This window comes from Centruroides vittatus, unplaced genomic scaffold (assembly GCF_030686945.1).
Source record: "Centruroides vittatus isolate TY-2023 unplaced genomic scaffold, ASM3068694v2 contig_876, whole genome shotgun sequence".
Taxonomy (NCBI): Eukaryota; Metazoa; Arthropoda; class Arachnida; order Scorpiones; family Buthidae; genus Centruroides; species Centruroides vittatus.
This window is the reverse complement of record NW_027122568.1, coordinates 907,781-934,318: the sequence shown is the minus strand read 5'-3', so window position 1 is coordinate 934,318 and position 26,538 is coordinate 907,781. Positions and strand designations below refer to the sequence as shown.

The following is a 26,538-nucleotide window of genomic DNA, read 5'->3' as shown; positions in this document are numbered from 1 at the left end:
AAAATTTTGTAGGTGAAAGTCAATAAAATTTCCCTACAAAATTCCCTACGTTATTTTTCTTCCTGGTATAGAATCTACGCAAGAAATTTTTGAATGGAATTTCCCTACTTTTCCCTAAAAATTTTCTGTATGTGTTTTACATGCAGACGTGAAATGGATTGGCTTTTTGCACGTTTTTCATACTTTGGTTATTAACAATAGAGAAGAATGTTTGTAAATGTGATTTTTGAAATAGTGACGTTCATTATAAATAAATTTTTAAAGATCATTCAAGTGTTAAGTTATGTCTGATTATATTATTTAATATTTGATTAGAAAAGAATGTCTGAAACTCGTTCTTTGCTTCCTCCTCTTCAAAGAAGTTTAAGAAATGAAATTACAGATCGTAAAGAATGGACAAAGATCTTAAAATCTCAAAAAATGAGTGAACAAAAGGCTATAAATAGATCAAATTCATTAGAAAATGTACTTAATTCTTCTGGAAACATAAAATTGAGAAGAAATAGTGTTCCTGTTGGAAATAATTGCAATAACAACAACAGTAGCTGCAACAACAAGAACAGCAGCAGCAGCAATAGCAACAATGTTTCAAAAACTGAAGAAAAATCAGCTCAACAAACATACACAATTCAAATTCCTCCCCTATTTGGTGATCAGAAATTGTTTCTTCAAGGCTCACAAATGTTGGAAACTTTAGCCCAAATGTTACAACGGCAAAAAGATAACGAAAATTCCAATAATCAAAAAAACGTGTTAGAAGGCAGTCAATTTAAGAAACTCAATCACTATCATTCAAAGCTAAAACTGTTATTAAAAGAACAATGTTTATATAATTTAAAAAAAGAATGTATTACACATATTCAAACAGCTGAGAAATTTGTAGTTGAAATTAAAGAAATTGTTATTAATGAGTATAAAAAATTAAAATATGTCTTGGACACAAATCTATGCAAAAATAGGTTTTTTATTCAAGAGAGTGGGATTTATTTAGGAAGTGTTAGATCATTGATAGAAATGCTTAGCTTACATGTTGGTCTGTGGCCTTCATTATTAAGAAGTTTTGGAAGAGCCCTTAATATACTTAATATTGGTTGGGATCCAACTCTTGATGTTCTCTTGACTCAAACTCATAAGATTTTACAAAATTTAGAAATTCAAGCTTTATTCTGGATACGTCGGATTTTGGATATTGATTTTTCCATAATTTGTATCATTGGGGGCCAAATTATACTGTCGGATGCATTACAAAATGCATTTCAAACACTTCAAAATTTTAATAAATTATTGAGAATTGATAAAAATGAAAATGTTTGTTTTTGTCACATGCATTGTATTGAAATAAATAAGTTTTGTTCCAGATGTAAAATAGTTCCATTTTCATTTTCGGAAGCAATTAAGTTGTTGGCAAATTATGAAGCAAAAACTGCCTCGAGGAAGTTGTCGTCATTTCTTGTAACCGAATGTAAAAAATTATCTTCGGGAAAGCAAGAAGAATTTGAATGGGGGTCGATGCTAGCTAATTCAAAGGATGCCACTCATGTTAAATTAAATGGCACATCTGATTATTTTTCAGCTTCTATTAGTGATGTAGCATTTGGTAGAAAAACAAATACTACTAATACAGTTCATAGTACTACATTATCATCAGAATCCAATAATGCATCTGCTATGAATAAAGTTATAAGTGAATTACTTCAAATTAATCAAATGATATTATTAAAATTTTTATTTGCTTTTGCATGTGTTAAAATCCAGCCAGAAAAGGAAAATAATTTTGCAAGTATTCAACGAAACAATCAAGAATTTCAAGGTAGGAATATATTTTTTATGATGATTGCTTCTCTCACTTCAATATAATATGATGATATATTTTAATAATCTTGATAAAGTTAGTGGAAAAAACAGAATTTGTAAAGCAGTTTTTAAATTCTTAACGTATTTATTGTAAATGGTGATTTAAAATCATATTAAGGTACTGTACAAAGGCTATTGTCTTACAGATGAGCTTTGTTCAGTTAAGGAATAGACAGTTGAATTTAATATTATCTGTTGTTGGGATAAAAAAAAGTTTACATTTTTGACAGATTTGTTTGTACTTGGTTTTTTTATGATAATGTTTAATATCAAAAAATTATGTTTGTTCAATAATTAGAAACTGATCAGATTGAATGGCAATTGCTAAGTCATATTATCTATGTATAAAAAAAAACTTCACAAAATATTCATTCATTTGTGTAGATGTTGAGCAGTAATAATAAGTAGTAATCGTAGTAGGACACTTTCCCTGAGATCATATTTCTGTTTATGATAATAATACATTATTTCAACATAAGTGAATGGCATAACCTGCAACGTGACAACAGACATATCTAGTTTTTTCATTGCTTGTTTATACACTATAAATATAAATTCATTCAGAAAAAGAAAATAATTTTGCATTTAACAAAACAATCAAGAATTTAAAAATAGTTATATAACAGAGTGTATCAGAATGATGTTTTAAAAATTTGAGGGAGTGTAAAGGATGAAATTTTGAACGTTTTGTTATAAGGAACCCATAGCCAGAAATGTGATATAAAGTTTCTACAGCACTTTGCACTTTGCAGTCGGTATGCTGAATGAAACAGCAGAATACAGTATTTATGACAAGTTTTATTAACAAAACAGTAGAGTACAATCAAACTGTACATCAAATCAATGGCTGCACTACTTTAGAGTAAATGTTTAATGTGACGACCACCAACTTGGTTACATCATATGCAACAATGAACCACGTTTTGTCCGACTCTCTGTACGATGCCATGCTCCCATCTGATGGTATTAAATGCTGTAAAGATGCACTCCATAAGCTCATGAACTGTTCCTACAGGTGTTGTGTACACAAGGGACATTTACGTAACCCCCAGAGGAAGAAGTCGAGAAGGGCGGTCAAGCACTTCCTACTGCTATAGAAACTTTATATCACATTTCCGGCTATGGGTTCCTTATATCAAAATGTTCAAAATTTCATCCTCTACACGCCCCCAAATTTTTAAAACATCATTCTGATACACCCTGTATACAGTTTTTATGATGACCATTTCTAATATTGTCACTTTATATTAATTTTATAGTAACATATAGTACAATAATATAAAACATATAAAAAAAGTACTGAAAAAATTAGCTGAATCATTGTCATATAACAGGTAATATCTTTGACTTATGTTGAAATAATGCATTACTTGTACAAAGTTAAATTATGAAATTAACAAATTTCATAATTTTTTAAACATACTAAAGTTTATATACAAAATAATATAACTTTTATTGAAAATAATTCATTTGCACAGTTGTTTTCTTATATAATTTGTCTAAATAAACCCATAAATCAGATGTGTTTATTGTTTTAGATTTATTAATATAAAAATACTTTAGTTTTTCTCAAATGTTAAGTAACTTAATTTAAATTTTTGAACAATATATACTGTATTTTTAAAAACGGGATACTATAGATTACTATCTATGGAATTTCAGGACTTTGAGTATATATCTGAACTGAGGGGACCGAGATGAGTTCAACGATACCCTACTTTTGGACCGGAGACAAAAAATAAAAAAGCTATCATACTTTTTTCCAGCAATCGCGCGATGATAGGGAGTCGCGTCGCTCTCTCCGCTAAGTCGGCCTCGCTATCGCGATCGGGAGTCGCGTTGCTTGCCATTAAAATTGCCTTTAGTAGACGTTTTTCCCTTTTTTTTACTTTGTTCAATAACTACCGTGAATCAATAACTAGTGATGTTTAGCACATGATGGCCTGCTGGCAGCTCCCCTCAGGGAGGTCAGTCGAGAGCACGAACAGTTGGAACGGCTGCCACATTCGCTGCCATAAGTAACATTAACCGAAACGGCAATCGCACGATGATCAGAAGTCGCGTCGCTCTCTCTGCTCTCGTATCGCGTGTTTAACCCTACTGGAGATGACCGTAGTCCGACGTCATGGTTTGCAGACTTTACCGCAAGATGGCAGTACTAGCAACTATGGTGCTGTCTTCGTGAGAGCATTAAAAAAGTATGGTAAGTGAAAAAGTATGATAACTTTTTTATTATTCGTCTTCAGGTCCAAAAATAGGGTACCGTTGAACTCATCTCGGTCCCCTGAGTTCCAATATATAATCAAAGTCCTGAAATTCCATAGGGGGTAATCTATAGTACACCCTAAAAACAGAATGAATTGATATTGCAATTTGCCAATTGGTTTAAATTCAACAATAACTGCTGATCACTATATTATTTGCCATACTTCTTTAAATAACTTTTTGTCATTTCAAAATTTATTATCTCTACTAGGCATTAAAGACAACCTGCTATAGTTATAAACAAACCTATTTGCAATTGAAATAAATCATACGGAGCAGTTTGATCTTTGCAATATAGTGACTGAAAGTTGTATACCATTGTGTTTATTACATTATAATTTTACATAAATTTAATGACAAAAATTCATTTTTTATCATTCAATAAAAACTTTTACATGAAAAACTTCTTTTTCTCTAAATGAGTCTTTTAAAGTGAGGTAAAGTGTGATATTTAATAGTATGACTTTCAAAACGCCTTATTTTTTCATAAATTATTTTAGAAAAATAATAATAAAATCAAAATAATAATAATAAATACAAAATAATAAATATAACTTGTAAATACTTAACTTGCACAAAAACTTTTACCATACACATATACCTAACTTCATTGGCCACATGTACAATTACATAACAGCGTTTTTCAACCAGGGTACCATGGCACACTGGATGCCACAATGGCACTTTGGGGATGCCATGTAATATAGAGCTGAGAAGTTAATAATTCTAACAAGCAATTATTTATTGTGACATTGTAACGATGCCGGGTTGTAATTTTTAATTTATTTAATTTAAAATATATGCTCTCCATCTCAAATTAGTAGTGTCTTGCCCCTGTATATATCATACTTTTCCTTTAACAATAGAGTCATGCCAGTCATCTATCTAACACCTTTCAGGAGAGAATTTTTGAATTGAAATAACATGATTTTCGGTTTGCATCAGAAGTTCATATATAATCAAGGATTTCTGCCCCTAAGATTTTCATATCTGGTCTAATCTTTCATCTATATAACTCCATTCTCAAGATTAAGGAAAGACGGATGACAGTGAGAATTTATAAATCCACGGTTTTTTCAAATTGAAGCCCAATAAAAAAGTAGTGGTGTCACAAGAAAAACATTACTAACTTGGGCCACCAATATTATAAAAAGGTTTAAAAACACTGGCATAAGACATCATTTTACATGAATTTTTACATTCTGTGAATCAATATTTTCTTATGAAGGAATAATGTTATACAAAATAATATAATATCAAATCATGCAGAGATTACTATATTTGTTAATTAGGAACAAGAAATATGTTTTATTTAGTGATTTATAGTAGTATGAAAATTTATTTTATTGTATATATATAAATGTATGTATGTAAACATCTGTATTAATTAATATAACTTTTTATAGGTTCTCGTCAGATTTGGCAGATTCCAACAAAATTAGGATTTGAAGATAGTACACAGTTAGAAAGAACTTATTGGCATCAGTTTTGGCTAGGGTTAACAGAAGAAACAATATCTGTTTTGACAAATTTTTCAGTTACATTATTTGTTTCAAAAACTGATTCATTGTATCCATTATCATTTTCTTCAGTTGCATTTCAAAAAGAATTACTTAGATTATTGAAAGATTTCAAATCAGATGGAGGTAAAAATATAATCTCATCTTAAAAATTTTATTCAGATTGTATAAAACTTTTATTGTATATTAAAAAATATTTATAAAAATTATATTATCATTAAATTTTTTTCTTTCAGATGCAACTATAAAGTTGATGGATGTGTTGCAGAAAGTACATGATATGATATATACTCAAATTTGTTTAATGGCATGGGATGAAAGTGAGTTAAATCTATACAATATTAATTTTAGTCTGTTACTTTTATGAAACATAAAAAACAGTTAAAATTTATATATCATAATTTAGTGTAGATAACCCACAATGGCATGGACTCCATAGGAAATTGGGTAGAATGGAAATAAAACCTTTGCATACCCTGTGCCTTTAGAGCAGCTGTTCACTGGTACTAACAGAAATGAAGTGATAAGATAAAAAACTTTTGTTTCTTGGCAGCCAGCTCATTTAACAAAACATGTGTCTTCTTATACAGTGAAGACCTGATGGATTGTAATATCATACCATCCAATGGAATGCTGAAATGCCATTTTATTCATGCAATTACTATTTAGAAAACATTACATAAAAATTTATTTTATTATTGTTTTCTAAGCTTAAAAGTTATATATAAATGTTACTTTAATTAATATAAAATGGATAAAAATTGTAGAGTTTAAAAAAAAATGAAGCAATTAAACCAAAATTGTAATGATGTCATCTTTAGTTTCAATTTCATTAGCAGAATGGTGAAAAATAGTAATGTTGTTGTGCATGTAAACAAAATGAAACATTGTACAGTCAAGCTAGGGATATCATTTGAAATGTATATAATTATTTTTATTTATCAAAATTCACTGAGTGATGTAAAGAGCAATGAATTTATAGCTTACTAGGATAGCATTAATGCATTATGCATCTTAACTATCAAAGTTCTCTGAAAGGATATCATTATATAGATAGGAGTAATTACTGAGATTTTATCAACTTTTAAGATAAATATTTATATAGGAGCTAATAACATCAATTACAGCATGGAATATGTATGCGAGAGAATCAAGTATAAGGTATGTTTATATGTGTATTTGGTTATTTTTGGAAAAATTGCAATAGCAGAAGAAAATATCTGCAACACACAAAGGATTTTCATATTTTCTAAATCACTCTTAAGGCAGTGCTTAATGGAAAAGTAGCATTGCAAAAATGTCTTTGCTGCAAGCCACAACTGATAAGCAAAAAGCAGTTTGTTTCTTGGTACCTGCATTCCATGGTTTAAGATGAAGAATAAGGGAGATATCTTTGTGCCTTTTTGTTTAAAACTTTTACTTTATATAGTTTTCTTTATTTATTGAGATTTAATCAAAAGAGAAAATGTGAGATAAGAAGCATTTCCTTATAAGAAAAATGCTTACATTTGTCTGCATCACATTATGCTTTAAATTTTATTAAAATAGGCATAATTTTCCACAGATTCAAGAAACTTATCTATATTGAAACTTGTATTCAAACCTTCCATCATTAAACAGATAAACATGTTATACATGTGATTCATGTACTCATGTGACATAAACATTACCTGAAATGAGCTGTGATTGGATGTAGAGAAGATGCCTCTGTCACCTATGCTGCAAAAGTCACAACAAACAAATCTCTTTTCTGTTCTGTGGTGTATGTGTGCATTCATCTTTAGTGGCTTTAGAGAAAGAAAAAGTTGCTTGATGAATATGTAATTGCAATTTAAAATTAGCATATAATATGTCCCATTATATAAACTCACACCCATTTTAAATTATCTTCAAAAAACAAATAACCTGTGGGCTATTCACACACAATTATGGTATTTTCTTAACTAAACTTTTATTATTACAGTAGTCATAATATGTAACAAATTTTATTTTTACATTTTATAGATAACATTAAACTGACTTGGCAATATTCATAAATTATATTTATGATTTTTAAAACTTACTGTTAAAAAGTCCTCTTTAAAAATCAGTAGTAATAGAGTTTAAAAATTAGCAGAAATCTTAAGAGGTTTTTATGTCATTTAGCAATATCATTAATGTATTAACAAAATAATTAATAATTATTAACAATAATTAAATATTATTTATTTTAATATATTATTAAACAAATTATACATAAAAAATAAAGGATTATGCAAATTATAATTCAAAATGAAATTGACACTAAATTGAGCATAATACCTGAACCTAAAGACCTCAAATAATAATAATAATGTTCTCTCCTCTACAGGTGTCATACCACACACACTACACAAAAGCCTGGGCACATTACAGTTGGATAGAAATGCATATATCACACTACAGAAGGCCACTATATTGATTACATGTCATATTGTGAGGAAATTCCTGATTACAGACACAGACACTGATACACTTCTTTAATTTCTGTTTTGATTACTATGCCTTGACTTCGGTCTGGCATAGTACAAGCCACTGGTGTTAACCGAGTGTATCTCACATAACCCAACATAATAATAATAATACAGTGATGCCTTGTACTTTGAATTTAATTCATTTTATGGGACCATTCTGAAATGTTCAAGTGAATTAATCCATTCCCAGACCCTAAATAATACCCATTTCAATAAACTTAAGCAGACAAATACACATAATTTAAGATAAAAATAGCTTGATTAAATGCCTGAAATAATAAATTGAAACATGAGAACAATAAACAAAATACATAAATACTGTATAATAAAATGAAAATTGCATTTACTGATCACACACCAGTGACTTTGGCATCTTAAACACAGCCTTCAGATCTGCCACACGTGTACCACTTTCATGCTTTGTTATAAGTTCCTTTTTTCACCTTAATCATTGATACTGCAACCTTCCTCTTAGGCTTTGTTGCTACAACACTCTTCTTGGATACCATGCTTAATAGATAGAAGTTATATATAATCAAACATACCAAAATTTTAAAGCACTGAAAACAAACTAGCATAATGCAAGAGATGTTTTCACAGAGATGAGTTGAACACACTGATAGTGTTTACACAGCAAGCACAGTTTTTCATTGTGCACTCTGTTCAAACATAGAAGCATTGTTCAAATTCCAAGTCAAATTTCTCAAATTTATCATTTGAACTATGGAACATTCAAAATTAGAATCATTTGAAGTACAATAAGACCTTGTTTAGCGCTTCCTCGATTAATGCTAATTTGATATAATGTGGTCTGCTCAAAGCCTTAAAAACAGCTCAAAATTTATGCTGATTCAAATTATCGCAGAATTTCATTGATTCGTATATAATATGATTATTCCCAAACATGAATCAATCAGCAAAAGGTGACAATTCTTTATAAAAAACATTTTTGAATAAACTATAAACTATTCATACTATAACAATTACTGTTTTTAAACTATACTTTAAAATTGAAATCTTTTACTTAGGATTTTGTACAACATTAGCAACGACTTATTCTTCTCGTTGTGTGCCAATTCCTCTGATTGAAGGAACAGCAGGAACAAATCATGGAAATTTAATTTGTGGTATTTTTGAACCAATGGTTTCTTGTTTATTGATGTTAATTCCAGCAGGTTATTTTTCTACAGCATTCAAAAGTAAGTTTATTTTACTTGCTCTTCTTCATTGTTTAAACTAATAAAAGTTAAATAATAACTATTTCTTCTTTGATTCAGCATTTTTTTTAAATCAGATTATTTTAAAATAGTTTAGAATGCATTTAATTTCAATATAGCTGATTCTTAAATAACTATAATAATTAATTCTAGATTTGTTACTGGTAAAATTTCAAAGATATTCATGAACAATAATAGATTTTTTGATGATAGATAACAGTAAAATGTAACAGTTTGAATTCAATTTATTAGTATTTAAGAGATTTTTAGTTTTTACACGTTAACTATTAAGCTTATATCTATTAACTCATGAAACTTGTACTTAAGTGTTAAATATAAAAGAAATCCTAAATAAGTATAATGTAGGTTTTATGTTTATCATAAAATAAAACAGTAATATTTATAATTTTTACCTGATAGTATTTCAAACATATTTAATTCCTAATTTTTTGAAAAATTGAAACTTTTGAAGTAATTTCAACTATATAAATTTACTTTTTTCCATTTAAAAGTATTCTTTTTAATAGCATTATTATTATCTGTGATAAAATGAATCTTATATTAAAATTTTATTTTATTTTTATTATAATCAAGTAATGAAAATTTGTGTGTTTTAAACCTTTATTTTTCATTTTTATAAACTATAGATTAGTTTATTCAGATGAAAGTTCAAATCTCATATCAAGATTATTGTAATTTTATTTAAATAAATAAATTTATTAAATTTAAAATACATATACAGTCAAGATCATTTCAAAGTTTACGACTGAAAAAAAATTTTTTTTTAAACATTTTAAGGAAAGAAATGCATTTCTGATCTGTTAACTACTCTGCATATTGTAATAGCCTTGTTAATTGGCATAAAACAATAGATAACTGATTAGTTTGTTTCATCAATAAAGAATTGAAGAGCAACAAATAAAATATTTTGTCAATTGAAAGTTGACAACAAAGATAACATTGTAAATACAGTAAGAAATTAATTTCAAATTGATTATAACACAAAATTTAATTTCAGAGTTGTCAATAAAATAGTTTTTTAGTATCAATAAGAAAGTATGTTAAAGAAGAGAGAATTGAGTCTTGAAGAAAGAGTGCAGATTGTACATGAGCTGAAAAAATGGCGATTCTTCTTCTATTATTGCAAAATAGCATCAAATATCACGAGGAATCAGGAGAAAAATAGTTGTCAAATATTTAAATAACAATACAATGAGAAATTTACCATGGGGACACTGCCCTAAGGCACAACATCAAGAAAAAATGTCATGATTTTCCATGAGACCACCAAAAACTTTTATAACAGCTAAAGAAATAAAAAAAAGAGCTTACGCTTGAAGCCAGTGTTTCGACTATTAAGAGAAGAATAAATAAAAAAAGTTTCCATGGAAGAGTGACTCGTAGAAAACCAATGATTTCAGCAGTGAATCAGAAGAAAAGATTAGCTTTTGCCAAAAAAATTTCTGGACAAGCTCCTAGAGTTTTGGAAGCATGTTATTTGGAGTGATGAGTTAAAACAAGAATTGCAGGATGCTAAAAGATGGAAATTTGTTTGCAAAAAGAAAAATCAAGCATTCAATAAAAATAAAACTGTGGGAACAATAAAGCACTCACCTTACATAATGGTTTGGTGGTGTTTTTCAGGGTTTGAAATGGACAATATTGTTCAAATTCATGATCACATGAAAGCAGTAGATTACAGATACTTAAAGACAATTTAATGGCATCAGCAAGGAAAATGAAAATTGAAAATAAATTTGTCTTTCAACAAGACAATGATCCCAAACATACAGCATTGCTTCTCAGAAAATATTTCAATGAAAATGATATCAACGTTCTTGAATGACAACTGCAGTCACCAGACCTAAATTTAATAGAACATCTGTGGGACAAATTAGACTGCTGTATTCCTCTTAGCCATAGAAAATCTTTATCATTGTACATACAAAGAAGACTTATTTAAGGTTTGGTCAGAAATTGGGCAGGATATCATTCGTAAATTAATTAACAGTATGCAAAGTCAACTTCTTCATGTAATTCAGGCCAAAGGTGGTCCAACAAATTTGACTCTTTCTGAACGTTTTATTCCGTGTCAACTTTGAAATGGTTTTGCCATACAACACAAATTTACAATTTGTAAAACATACATAATAGCGAGGTTGAGGCTGAAGTTTTCAAATACGAAAACATGTACATCGGACATTCAGCGCCACTTTCCTGTAAGCTAGAAGTTTGACAATGGTGTTTGGAATGTTGAGCATGATTCCACTGACTTTCCAAACACCATTGTCAAACTTCTAGGCTTACAGCAAAGCGGCGCCAAACATTCGACGTACACGTTTTCGCATTGAAAACTTTGGCCTCAGCCTCGCTAATATTTTCTTCAAAACTTTTTGATGGATCTAATGAAAAATTAAGTCTTAAAAGTCAAATTAAGGTTAATTTAATTTTTACATATTGATAAGATGATGATAAACTCAAAAGTTCAAAAAACAAGCTATGTTAACTTTGAAATGATCTTGACTGTATAATGAATAATTATGTTATACAAGTTATAAAATATTTTAATTTTTTTTTCCAGACAATATAATTATAATGCTATAACATTAAAAAATTTTTTTACTTTCTATTATTAGACTAATTGTAATTCAAAATGCTCTTCGTGATTTTGGAAAAATATTATAATGTAACTAATTAAATATCGTAAAAAATATGTTGAAACTACTATTACTTTGGAATTTTGGTCCTTACTCTACTTTGAAATTCTATCACAATAAAGATTCTGTATATGTTAATATGCAATACATCTCTTTTCTTATTTATTGCAGTATTTGTTTGGTAGTTTTGTGTTTGTGTAAGAATACATAGTGTCTCCTACAAAATAGAAATTGGTGTCCCTTAGCCCCAACAGATTAAATATATTAAATATTGGCTTATTAGTGACTATTATATTTTGTAATGTATTTGCAACAAGTTCATGAGTATTTGTGTGTAATTTCTAATATTTTCATAACTTTTTTCCATAATTTTTGCCTTTATTGGTTATCCTTGTTCTTTGTATGCTACTTGCTTTCCATGCTTACTAGCTTACACTGGCCCTGCTGGTTTAGGTGATGAGAACAATTAATGATAATACATAATCATAGCTGCTGCAGATTAATTATATTGAGAATATAAATACACAATATTCTTTATCTGAAGAGATAAACTTGACTGATCTTTATATATTAGATTTGTCAGAGAAGTAGAAATATGGTTACATCTATAAAGGAGCAATAAATAGGAATGAAGTTTATTTGTTGATAATCAGTTATGAATCAGCTCAATAGTTTACAACACTTTAATTAAATTAATTTTTATCCTGTTTTTCAATTCTTGTAAAATCAGTTTTATCTCATTTAACTTTAAATAGGATTTTCTGAATGAATTTAATTTTTTATAATTTAAACATATTATCAGTGCTTATACTAGTAATAATGTTTTTTGGTGTATTTGTCACTTTTAACAAAACACACTGAATGATTGAGTTTCACAAGATAAGACATAATATAATTTTCAGAAAATTTATCACAGCTAATCTACAAGAAATTTTCCAGGGAGATAATAAACTTAAAATTTACATTGCACCACTATTATTATTATTATGTTGGGTTAAGTGAGAGATACTTGGTTAACACCGGTGGCTGTGTACTATGCCGGACCAAAGTCAAGGCATAGTAACCAAAACAGAAATTAAAGAAGTGTATCAGTGTGTGTGTCTGTATTCAGGAATTTTCTCACAATATGACATGTATTCAATATAGTGGCCTTCTGTAGTGTGATGTATATGTTTCTATTCAATTGTAATGTGCTCAGGCTTTTGTGTAGTGTGTGTGATATGACACCTGTAGAGGAGAGAACAACAGGTACAATAAGCACCCTATCCATCCTCCACAGATGCCTTATTTTTTGGGCGAGTTCTGTGTACTTGCTAATTTTTTCAGCACATGCGTTTTGTATATTGTGAGTGTTTGGAATGGATATGTCTATAATGTATGTGATTTTATTGTGTTTGTCAATGAGTGTGATGTCTGGTCTGTTGTGGTAAATTGTTTTATCTGTGATTATGGCTCTGTCGTAGTACATTTTGTGCGTGTTGTTTTCCAATACTGTCTGTGGAATGTATTTGTAGTATGGTTCGTGGATGTCTACTAATTTGTGTTTCTTTACAAGCTCTTGGTGTATTATATTTGCTACTTGATTATGTCTGTGTAAATAATCTGTCTGTGCCAAGAGCTTGCAACCAGAGGTGATGTGTTGTATAGTTTCTGGCATGACATGACATTTTCTGCATGTGTCATTTGTGAGTGTTGTATCTTTGAGTATGTGTTTTCTGTAGTTTTTAGTATTTATGACCTGATCCTGTATGGCAATCATGAATCCTTCTGTCTCACCAAAGACGGCATCCCCGTGCTAACCAGCTGTTTGACGCAGTTTTGTCAACAAAATCCTGGGCCAGATCATAAGGATGCCTGCCATGGAGTGCCTTTCGAGCCCACGATTGCTTAATGGTGTCTATGCTTTTTATATGTTGTGTTGTGTCCATATGATGTGAGTGTAAGTTTAATGGTGTGTTATTTGAGTCTGCTAGAGTTACTGCTTTATGTAATTGTGATGTTTCTTGTTTTTTGTAGAAAAACTCTCACAGTGACTGTATTTGTTTGTAGTGAAGGTTAACTATGTCAATCAGGCCACGTCCGCCATCTTTACGTGGAAGGGTTAATCTTTCTGTGGCGGATTTAGGATGATGTTGTTTATGCTTAGTAAGTGTTGTTCTTGTTTTCCTTTGGAGTTGCTCGAGATCTGTGTGAGTCCAATGTATAACTCCAAAAGAATATGTGAGTACTGGGATGACATATGTGTTTATTGCTTTAACTGTGTTCTGAGAATAGCATTTAGCCTACTTTGGTATTATTTAATTAATCTTTGCTTTATTTGTGTATGTTCTGTTAGTTTGGCCTGTTGGAATCCTAAATACTTGTAGAACTCGCCCTCTTCCATGGATTCAATAATGTCTCCATTTCCAAGCGCAAAATCTTCTTTCTTCAGGATTCTTTTTTCTATGTGAACTGTTTTGCATTTATCTAGGCCAAATTCCATTTGTATGTCCTTGGTGTATGAATGTGTGATTTGTAGGAGTTGATGAAGTTGTTTTTGTGTGGATGCATAAAGTTTTATGTCATCCATGTACATGAGATGTGACAGTGTAAACTGTGTTGTTTTTTCGTGTCTGATATTGTAACCACATTGTGTGTTGTTTAACATGTTGGATAATGGATTCAAGGCTACGCAGAACCAGAGAGGACTCAAGGAATTTCCTTGAAAAATTCCTCGCCTAATAAAGATTTGGTTTGTTTGTATGGAAGTGTTATGAACCCTGAGATGTAGTGTTGTTCTCCAGTGCTGCATAGTGTTTTGGAAGAATGTAATGAGTGATGGATGTATTTTGTACATGTGTAGAATATGTAGCAGCCAACTGTGTGGAACACTGTCGAATGCTTTTCTGTAGTCTATATATGCCATGTGTATGTTTCTGTGTTGTTTGTGTGCTTGCCGTAGAATGACTGAATCTATGAGTAACTGTTCTTTGCATCCCCTGTGGTTTCTACGGCAACCTTTTTGTTGTTCTCTAAGAATGTTGTGTTCTTCAACATGTTTGTATATTTTGTTTGCGATACAGGATGTCAATAATTTGTAGAGTGTTGAAAGACATGTAATTGGTCTGTATTGTGTGGGGTCTGTGGTATTGTTGTTTTTAGGTTTCATGTAGGTGATGCCCTGAGTAAGAAAATTTGGCATGTCTTGTGGATTGATGATGATGTGTGTTAGGTGTTTAGCTAGTTCCTGGTGCAGTGATGTAAACTTTATGTACCAGAAATTGTGAATGTTGTCTACACCAGGTGTCTTCCAGTTGTGTGTTCTGTTAACAGTGTATTGGAAATCATGTATGTTTATTTCAGCACAGGGCATAGTTGGTATGTTGTGCAAGTTTCTGTTCTCCTCCTCGATCCAGCCTGCATCAGCATTGTGCGTGACAGCACTGGACCAAAGAGAAGACCAATAAGTTGTGAGTTCTTCTTCTGTTGGTGTGCCACTGTGCTGTGTATCAGTGTTTGCTTTGTTATTAATTTGTCTGTAAAAGAGTTTTTCATTGTTTGTAAATAATTTATTTTGTTGTTTTCGTAGTGTACATGTTTTGCATCGTTTTGAGTCTACGTGCTTTGGCGGCAAGTTTTTGTTTTAGTGTATCAATGTAGTCTGTAATGCGTGTGTTGTGATGTTCATGTTTTGTGTGTGTTTTTATTTTCTTGAAAATGTTTTTGAGCTGTTTCCTTAATTTGGGTGTTATATTGTTTTTAGTGTATTGTGTCAGCCTGCCTAATTGCTGTCTAATGTCATTTATTTGTGTTTCTATTCTTCTCTGCCAGGCAGGCTTGTGATAGAATTGTGTTTTCTGTGTATTTGTCTGTGATTGTACTTTCAGTCCATGGTGTGTCACTACTGTGACTGCCCCAGCATAAACTAATGTATGAATGTCTGCGAGTGTAGAAATTGAATGAATGTAGTGTGGTAGTAAGTGAGTGTTTACATAATTTAGTGTTTTTCCTACTTCCTTCGACATGTTGATTTTTGGTATTCGTGGTCTTTGTGTGGGATCTGTGCCTGTATATTTAGTGAGTGTCTCCTGAAATATAAGTGAGAGCGTATTAACTAAATCCATGTCTATGTTATCAGTGATGGATGAGGAAGTGTCTGTAGTATCATTAGTGCTAATTGTTGTATGTGTGTTATTATCAATGCTTGTTACTGGATTATCCTGACAGCTTACATGATCTTCATTAATGTTAGATGTTTCTGTCTGTTGATGTATTTGATCAGCAACCTGTTGTTTGATAAGTTCAAGTGTTGTTTGTGGAATAAGGTTGTTGTGTATAATTGTTCTTTTTTGATCAACAACCCTTTGTTCGGTGACAGTAAGATGAGGATACTGTTGTGTGAATCTATGGTGTAGTTGTTGTCTGTATGCTGTCATGTTTGTTTCGAGTTTTGTGATCGTGTAGTAAGTACGGATGATAAACTCGTTCATTTCTACTGTCCATTTCATCCGTTGACGTGGTTTTCCAGCCTTTGTGGTCTGTGGATGCATTGCCACAGAAACACCAAGGCTGAGTTGGTTCCTCACATCTGTTGAGGGCATTGTCAGTAGCCATGCTTGGGCCGGTGCTGCTTTCGCCACCGGTAACCAAGGGAGACTGTGGCCTATTTTTCGAATGTAAGCCTCTGCCTAACCCACGAATGCAGACCTTGTTAACTCGGGCGATGTCTGAGCCGGTATCACACTTTGATCTGGTTATTACCATAATAAATATCACCACAGAATGTGGGTGTGGTCACTCTTAGCTTCATTTCTCCCCATAGACCTTACTGGCATGGGTGTCCCTACCAGGAGCTTGTGCTCCAGCCTGCATTGCCCTATGGATCAGTAAAATCACTGGGCTCTCCCACCACGACCAGCTGGTGACCACCGGAGAGTTATTATTATTATTATTATTATTATTATTATTATATAGCATTATGATTAAATATATCACTCATCAAACCATCAGGTTCATGACAAAAAAAGAAAACTTCTTACAAACGTTTTCGTTTATATGAAATAGACAGCTTCAGGTTTCAACAATATCGAACCAATGGCTAGAGTTGGTTTGATATTGCAATATGGTTTAAATATTTTACATATTTTAAAATTATATTTCGAACATGACAAATTTTGACGCAATGTATTCAAATTATGTAATCAACCTGATCTTTTGAAAAAGCGTTCTATTTTACTAGCTGTTGGTTCGATATTGTTTAGATCTGAAGATGTCTATTTCATATAGACGAAAACATTTGTAAGAAGTGTTCTTTTTTCATATCATGAACTGGTGATGGTTTAGTGAGTGATATATTTACAATAATCCAATTTTTGAGATATATAGCATTATGATTTTTATAATTTTAAAATTTTTTTATTGTCATTTAATCTAAATGTATTACAAGACAGTAAAAGTATTAATAAATTAATTTATGAAATTTATATTACAATAGTATTATTAAAGCATTTGATTTTGTAATTTTATGTTTTTCAGTTATTTCACACATAAACTCTACTTCAGATTATGCTATTAGATGGGCAAGAGACAAACGACAAGTTTTCCTCTCAAGCTGGAATATTTCTATATATCTATTAATCAGTTGTTCTGATTTAGAGGTATAATTAAAATATTTTAATTACATAAAATATACAGAAATAAATATAAAATTATATTAATTTTTGAAAGTAATGTACCAATATTATATTTTAAAATATATATGTGTGTAACAAATTTCAAACTAAAATTTATATAGCATTTACAGTTACAAGTTTTATAAACAATTTTAGAAAGTTTTACAAAAACATTTAGAAAAAAGATAATTTGATGTCAATAATCATTTTAGTCTTCATTTCTCTCAGTTTAGTTTTTATATGAAAATAAATACAATCTTTATTTAAAGATTGAATAAATAAATAAACAAATATTGAAATAATTTTAGTTCTAATATTTCAATGTATTTAATTTCTAAAATGTTTATTATCTCAATATTATTTTGTGTCATTTAAATCATGGTTTATATGTTTAAGAACTGAAGTACAAAGGCCAGTCAGAAAGTTTTTCCCTACATTTTTTATTTTGCAACAGATGATCAGAAAGAGCCAAGATTTGGCATATGTTAAATTTAAACTTTTATTCCTTGGACAATAAAGTTTCATTAGATTCTGCTAGATGGTGTAGATGTAATCAGTTTTAAAAATGGCAACTGATAGTGAAGTGTGCCACAAACAGAGTTGTCATCAAATCCCTAACACCTGAAGGGAAAACAATGGAAAATATTCATAAATGTCTAAAAGAATGTTTACAGAGATCACACTATCAATAGAAGGTTGGATGCTGGGCAAAATATATGAGATCAACACCAGTCTGAGTGGTGAACCACATAGTGGTCACCTAGGTTTGCCCTAGCAAATAAAAGTATACTGATGAAATTATTAAGAACTGGATTGGTATGTTGTTTATAGAGACTTATCATAGCAGCTTGGAATTACTGAAGGAAGTGTGAATGTGATAATTCAGTAATTAAGATATTTAGAAGATGTATATAAAAGTTTTTTCACAGTTGGTTCCACAACAGCTGACACCAGAACACAAAATCCAGAGGAAGAACATTGCTATTGAGTTGCTGACTCAATATAATATGAATGGAAATGACCGCCTTTCAGAAATTGTGTCCAGAAATGGTATATGGAGTCTCAGCACTTTGAGCCAGAAACAAAGTGCCATAGAGTAGCATGATATGATTTCTACAGTAAGGCCAAGATGGTTTCCTCAGTAGGGAAATTGATAATGAGTGGCCTTTGGAGACATGAAAAAAGATAATTTTGTTTGAAATTATGGAAAATGGAACAAGAATAAATTTTGAGATATATGTGGCTATCTTGCAAAGACAGAAGCACATGAAGTGAGTTTGATCAAAGCTGAATGTACAAGATTTCCTTCTTTTCCATGATAATGTAAAGCTGCACACCAGTTTGTAACAGGAGAAGCCATCACAAAACTGGATTGGACTGTGTTACCTCATCTACTATACAGTTTTGATTTGTCTCCATTGAACTTTCATCTGTTTGGTCCAATGAAGGACAAAAGTTCAAAGATGATGGCAAAGTTATCAAGGGGTAAAGATATGACTCCAACAGACCCCAACAAGATTTTTCTCAAAAGAAATACAGATACTTGTTTCTAGGTGACAGAAAACTGTATAAGTGTAAACAGAAAAATAGTACTGTAAATAATACATGCAACTATTCATATGCTAAATTTCAGCCCTATCTGATTATTTATGGCAGAAATAAAAAAAAAAAATAGAGGACAAATATATATATTTTATATTTTTATTTTTTATATTGATATAAAGTGTGCCTGAAGAGATGATAATAAATTGTATACTTTCTGGAAAAATGAACAGAGAATTTTATTATAATTTTTTCTAAATTTTCTCAGAAGCTAAAAACTAAAAATATCTGTCTTGTAGCACCTTACCTATTTCTATCAAGAACCCAGATAGTTTCTTAATGGTACATTACATAAACGATAGTTTGGTTAGTGCCAGGCTTGGACTTTGTGGGCAATAAGTAACAAAAACTTGTTAATGAATCAAAAACCTGAAATAATTATCATATGTAATAAAACAATCTATTTATTCTTCTAAGCCCAATTATGTACAACAACAAAATAAAGGTAGCAAAAATTCAAAATTTAATAAAAAGATATTTTTTCAAATCCAAAAAACATGTGGACTCAACTGTCTGTGTATATATATTTATATACAGTTGAGTCTGCATAAGTCAATAGCCCAAGGAAAAGTGGAAATGTGTCGAGTTATCTGATATGATGACTGAAACAAAGTTGAAAAAAAACCTCAAAACTACAATTAGGAAAATACAGTAGTGTACATACAATGTATCTCTCTGACCATCCATCACTGACACTAAAATTGGTTTCTACTCCAAGTACTTCAGTGATTTCCATCACTTTTTGTTTCAGTATTGGCCCTGAAACAGGAAGATTCTATGAAGAAATTTGCTTTAGCCAATGTACCAGAGCATCTTCAACATCTTTGTATGGCAACTTTTTCTGGTGTTTTCGAGACAGCTGCAACAAAGACCCAAGAAAAAGTTTCTTAATTTCCTCTTTTTTTCTTTAGAATTCCCACCAATGTTGTTCTTGGAAGGTTTTCTTGTTTTGCAAATTCAGTTTGCAAAGTTTTATTAAATTCAAATTCAGATACAAGTTTGTTTCAGCATAAGCATTGTTAGGTTTTGGATACTTATTTCTAACAGAAATGTGAAACACTTGCTGCAAATAATACATGAATGAAAGGTGAGAAAATGCAAAATTTGATTCTGGTGTGTTGTATGGTATGAACTCATTTTTTCAAGGGAAGTTGACTTATCAGACATCTAATGGAGTGTGGGACAGAAAAAGTATGTCGATTTATCCAGTGGTAATGAGTTAAATGGTGTCAAGTAAACCAGTTTTTTAACATTAATGTGTATGTAAGTCGGCCGAGACCACAGAAAACTGACTACTTAACCAATGGTATCTAGTTATACCTATGATGATTTATGTGGACTCAACAGTATATATATAAGAAACTTTTCCAAACACTTAATTCTAAGATATAATTAAATTATAACTATCTCCACAAAATCAACAAGCAAAATTATGAAATTGAAATCTATCAAAAATTAACAAAGAAATGTGAAGATCCTAAAATGGCGCCGGGAATTCGGTTGTTTACAAGATCGCTACCTCGGGAAATTTCGGAAAGTTAATCGGAGCAAGAACGCGCATCGGGCTATAAACCGGACATCTGTAAAGCATTTCTTCTAAAACAAACACAACGCGGTAATAAACGACGAAGAGAATGTCGCGGTGCTCGTATACAAGAGTCGAGATGTAAACAATTAACAAAAAAGGGGAGAAAGAACGCGTTTTGACCAAGAACCATACAGCATACGTGTCCAGAAATTCCATACATGCTCTCAAAAGAGAGACGAGATGGTCCAAGAATTCGCGGTCCGCTTGCAGTCCCTCGCTAGCGCGACAAGCATAGATCAGACGGGTGCGAATGAAGAGGAGAACGCAATTATCAAACGCTGCCAACAGCGTGAGCTGGACGAGAAATTGCGCGTTCAGTTCCTGCATGGCTTAACTGATAAGCTAAAAAGAAGAGTCATGACACATGACCCAGAAACTTTCGCTGAGGCATTAAAAATAGCTATTCGCAAAGATGGTCAAGGACACCTGCTAGACCATAGGAGCCCGGGATCGTCTCGAAAGGGGGGGCAGCCACAGAACGTTTGGCGGATCGGTTCAGCCAGATGTCCGCGAGAGGGGGGCAAACAGTGTAAATTATGCGAGTAGCTGTCAACGCCCGGGCACCGTCCCCGGCCGAACTTGGTTTTCGTCTTGCTTAGAAACAGTAGACTGACCAATCGAGAAAAGGAAAAAGGGACTTGAGACCAATCAAGAGGGGAAGATTCGAGGGAAAATCGTATAAAAACCCCCGAATCAAGGTCAGAAGGGGAGACGACGGAGCTTTCTACCAGGAAGTGGACAACGGTACTCCAACCAGCCACCTACTCCTTCGCCGACGTCCGTCACCGACCCCTCGGACTCTCCTACCCGACTGCCCCGGGCTTTACCTACGACTCCGACAGCACTCTCCGATCGCCGTCATCCGGAGCGCCTTCTGCCGCAGACGATCTAGATCGCATCTTGTATTGTAGGCTACTTTGTAAGTTGTTTTGATGTTAAAATAAACGGTTATTGTAAGACACTTGTCATCTTTGCTTCTGCCACCACCACCCACATACGATCGGTCCCTAGGTTTTTCCTGACGTGCAATTAACTAATTGCCCCCATATGTCGGCAGCTTACAGAAATCTTACAACTTAAATTTGCCTAACCATCACCAAGAACCTTCTATGTCATCAAGGGGACTGGAAAGCCTTGCTTTAACCTTGCTTGATCCTAAGCATCACCTCGTTTAATCTTGAGCTTCACCTCCTTTATATAATGCAGTTGTGACATTGCATGATTACACCCACTCAACCCTATTTTACATACATAAGTGGCTAACATTTGTTTAATTCTAGTAATTTCTATTTAAGGCATGTCATCTCCCTTACATTTAATCTTTTATAATTTTTTGTTGTGCCTTTTTGTGGCAATTTGAGGTGGGAGACCATTCTTTTAGGGAAGTCTCTCCCTAAGATGTCATTTCCAGGTTTGATGATGTAATTGGTTCCCACCAGCAGTCATCATAGAAAGGTGAATTTTAATTTTAGAATTTTGCTTGGGTGAGATGTGTTAGTCTATCTTTAATGAAATAAAATGCTCCTAAATAAATAGAACAATGAACTAAAAGAATCCCCAAACAAAAATAAAATGGTTTGGAATTGACTCCTTACAGTCTTACTGTGTAAACTTAAAAGCAAAATCTTATTATTTGCAATAATTTTAAGATAAATTCTAATTAGTAAAAATATAAAATGATCTTTAAAATTAACCAAAATCCTACTGAGCTTTATCGTAGGAATCAAATAATTTTCTAAGTACTTTTGAGAAATATTTTTTTCATCCTCAGAATTTTCTCATTTTTAAATAGAAGTTTTATCTACAGTAAAGTTTAACAGCATTTTAATATAAATAAATTTAATCTCACTTCAACAAAAAATATAATTGAGTAATATAATAAGATGAAAATATTAATTTATAAATTTATTTTCAGTTAATGACGAAGATATTACAGAATCTCAAATCTGTTCACTGGAGTAATGAAACTAGTGATGGGTCTGCTAGAATTCAGTTAAAAGAAAATTGGAATAATCTTTTAGAAATTATATCTTTTATGGAGGTTAATCATAATTACATTTACTAAGTTTTTGAAATTTTAGAAAAAATCAATTTGTTTAATTAAATTTTACAATTTTTACAGAATATTGGAAGTCATATTTTTAAAGAATTAAATCAGAAAGCTTATTCATTTGGTCTGCAAACATTTGAAGAATTAATGCCTGCAAGAAGTTATTGGAAAAAATCAAAAATTGGTAATATTTTATTGTAAAATATATATTATATATATAATGTTAAAATCTAGTTAATAAAAAGTCACCAAAAACATTAAAGTTTAATTTTTAATAAAACCATATAAATTAAAAGCACTTTTACTTAAACCAACTAGGCTTCTTTGACAAACAACTTTCAAAAATGAAAAACTGTATTTCATTAGAGTCTAATTTAAATGTTAATTGTTAATTGAAAAAGCCTAGTTTAGGGTGGAAATGTAATGTTTTTGAGTCTGAATGCCAAAATTGGAATATTTATGCATGATAAAGCTTTAAATTTTCAAAAACTAATTTTAAAGAATTGTAATATAATTATAAACTTAGAATAAATTTTTAAAAAATGACTGAAAAAAGTGATGATACCAAACAATCTGTTGGATTTTTTTATTGGATTATATTTACACTAATTAATGATATAAAACAAAGTAATTTGGCTGGAGATGGGCAGTATCTCTGGATAATAATGGATGATGATAAATCAAGCTGAATATAAAATCACAACAAAAAAAAAACTGAAATTAATGTATTAGATAAATTAAAAGTATGTGATTTAATTTCAAAACCATTTTGTGACATTTACATCATCAGAATGATTTTGTTGAATTGATTTTGAAATCTTTCATATTGAAGAGTGATGATGATAGAATACTAAAATAATTATAGTATGCTATTATTTATAGTTAATAATTAATATTATGAATATTATGTAAAAAGTAAACAAAATCATATTATATGCTAAATGATTATTCTAACATGACACAGGTTCACCATTCCAGACCTAATTAGTTCAATGTTACAACAGTGAGAATTAGTGACTTTTTAATTAATTAGTTATTGGAAATGTATAGACAAATTTTTTTATTTTTCTTCATAAAATCATAATGTTTTTGAATAACAATTATAGATAACAATGGAAGTACATACATTCAAGAATGTGTGAAGAATGTTTTAGAAAATGGAATAGCAACTTTATCACATTTACCTTGTAAATATCAGATTATTTCAGGAACAGCTATCATGGAAGGTTTTTCAAAAGCCTGGCTTGACTATATCTGGAATAAAAAAATTAAATTCAGGTAATTTTATGAAATATTTATAATTTTTATTATTTATTTATATATAAAATACAAATTGCTGCCATTCTAAATTTAGTCAATCTGGAGGAATGCAATTATGTAAAGATGTTGATTATGTTATAAATTGGTTGAATCAGTTTTTGTTAAGTTCTGAAGTTAAACAGAAAATATTAACAGTCGATCATATTAGAAAATTGACTGCAGTTTCTCGAATTCTTGGTACTTCTCATCCCAGATTACGTCGGGTGAGTTTATCAAGAAACAGAGTATCTCCTATTGTTACTAATGGTATGTATTTTTGACAATAATGACAATTATATTAAATATAGATGCTATAAATTTAATATGTCTCAATTACAGTTCCTTCAAGAAAGAAAAAAGGAGATAATAGACAACAGTTTAATTGTGATCCTGATATTGAAGACAAAGAGATTGAAGAATGGCAAAATTTAGTAGTAGCAGATCACTATTTTCTTCCTTCTTGCTTTTGCTGTTTTAATTGACTATCAATAATGAAGTAAGAAGAGTAAGAAATCGTTTTACTAAAATAGTTTATCATCATATGATTTTAATATTTATTTTTATATCAAGTTATTAATTAATTAAAAAATGCTGGAATTTCTAGTCTGTTGTTACATTTATGGAAAAAATTGTGATATTTTTATATTATTCATATATTTATTCAGTACAAGAAAACATCAAGATACCAAACATTTTATTGTAAATATTGTTATAATTTTTATATTCTAGTGATATTTAATTTGGTAAAATATGAATTCTTCAATATTATTAGTGCTATTATATATTATTTAAATAAATGTGAATTACCTTATGTGAATACTACTATTCACATAAGTTAATGATCTATTAAAAATTATTATATTATTGTATTCACTATAAAACTAGCTTTACATGGTAAATAGATTTCATATTATAATAAATTAAAGAAATTTGCTATTTAAAATAAAAAGTTTATAGTTTTCACAATAAATACTTGTTTCAAAAGTTTATCAAGCAAAATGAATGAAGCTTAATCAATCATTGCACTTCTTCATACTAATAATGTCTAAATTTTAATATCTGCAGCTAAATGCATGCAAAGTTGAAAAACTAAGTCACCAGCTGTATTTAAAGATTTAAGACTTGCCCTTCAGGATATGCATTTATCTTAAAATTAGAGCCCTCATTCTTCATTTAATGATTTTCTGTGCTTAGACAGATGTAAAGATTTATCTGGCTATTATGGATATCAGAAGAAAGAAAGAAAAATATTTTAATTCATATTTTGGATATTCAGGTGACAATTTTTTAAATAGTTTTGATATGAAGTCCAAATAACTAGTTTTTTCTTTTTATTCTTCACCCTATGGGCACTAAATGGATCTTTTTCTCCATACTCATCATGGTTTAGCCAGTGCAGATAATCAGGTGGTGAGAAATGAGGAATCCAACATATCCAACATAGACCATCTATGGGTTCCTGGGATCCAGGATGAAATCTGGGTTCTTTGCCCAGATTTCATCCTGGACACCAAACCACTATATTAAAAGATATGTTTATACCATATCCTTTAGTATCATGATCTGTAGAGATGTATTCCAATTTTTTTTAATTTCAATTAATAGGAATTGAATTCTTGCATGTATGAAATAATTAGGAAATTTACATGCAATTCTCCTTTAAAAATTACAGTAAGAATGACATCTGAATGTCGATATAAACATTTTTATCAAAGTTTAATAAAAATACAAAAATAAACTCTTGATTTATTTTTAACAATTTGCTTCCATTTGATTTATTTGGAATATATAATTACAAGCAAATATAGTTTGAAAGTTTCACAGTAGCATCCATCTACAAAAGCAAACCAAAATCAAAGGATAAAATCCTGAATAATTCTGAAGATAATGTTAGCTCAAAAACTTGTTTACTTGTAATTATTTACTCTAAATAAAACAAGTTAGAGTTATTTTAAAATATATTTAGAGTACAGTCTTAAAAAGAATATAAGCACCGTTAATTACCTGAAAGTGAATATTTCAAAATAATCCAACATATAATTACTGTAAACAAACATCAAATCTAATGTGACAGAAAAATTACAGCAATATATAATAAATTGCATCCCATTGAATAACTTATTTCCATACAAAAACAACACTTGTAAGAATTGTATTCACCAATTAGAACAGTATTTCCCAAATTAGTTGTTGATCTCATTTTTACCATTTCAAAAAAGTCATAAAAAACACAATTCTCACAAGATAATGTGATTTAAAGTTGGGAAATATTGATCTAAAATTGATCAAATGAAATGAAGTTATGCTTTATTTAATTTTGTTATATTTATAATTCCATTTTAT

General features: G+C 30.5%; 1 protein-coding gene across 1 annotated transcript; it reads left to right on the top strand.

The window, feature by feature from the left end:
• Window positions 1-134: 134 nt before the first annotated feature.
• Window positions 135-25,626, top strand: LOC136983102 (uncharacterized). Its single transcript, XM_067279731.1, has 10 exons — window positions 135-1,810; window positions 5,526-5,765; window positions 5,876-5,959; window positions 9,160-9,330; window positions 17,520-17,641; window positions 22,762-22,887; window positions 22,969-23,080; window positions 24,003-24,174; window positions 24,251-24,462; window positions 24,535-25,626. Exons 1-10 carry the CDS (start codon window positions 322-324, stop codon window positions 24,675-24,677), a joined length of 2,871 nt encoding a protein of 956 aa, XP_067135832.1. The 5' UTR covers window positions 135-321; the 3' UTR covers window positions 24,678-25,626.
• The last annotated feature ends 912 nt before the right edge of the window (window positions 25,627-26,538 follow it).

Bases quoted from the DNA above. Each gene is read 5' to 3' on its own strand.
- LOC136983102 (XM_067279731.1), top strand. From the start codon at position 322: ATGTCTGAAACTCGTTCTTTGCTTCCTCCTCTTCAAAGAAGTTTAAGA. The intron at 1,811-5,525 runs GTAGGAATATAT...AACTTTTTATAG, and splicing joins AAACAATCAAGAATTTCAAG to GTTCTCGTCAGATTTGGCAG. The intron at 17,642-22,761 runs GTATAATTAAAA...ATTTATTTTCAG, and splicing joins TCAGTTGTTCTGATTTAGAG to TTAATGACGAAGATATTACA.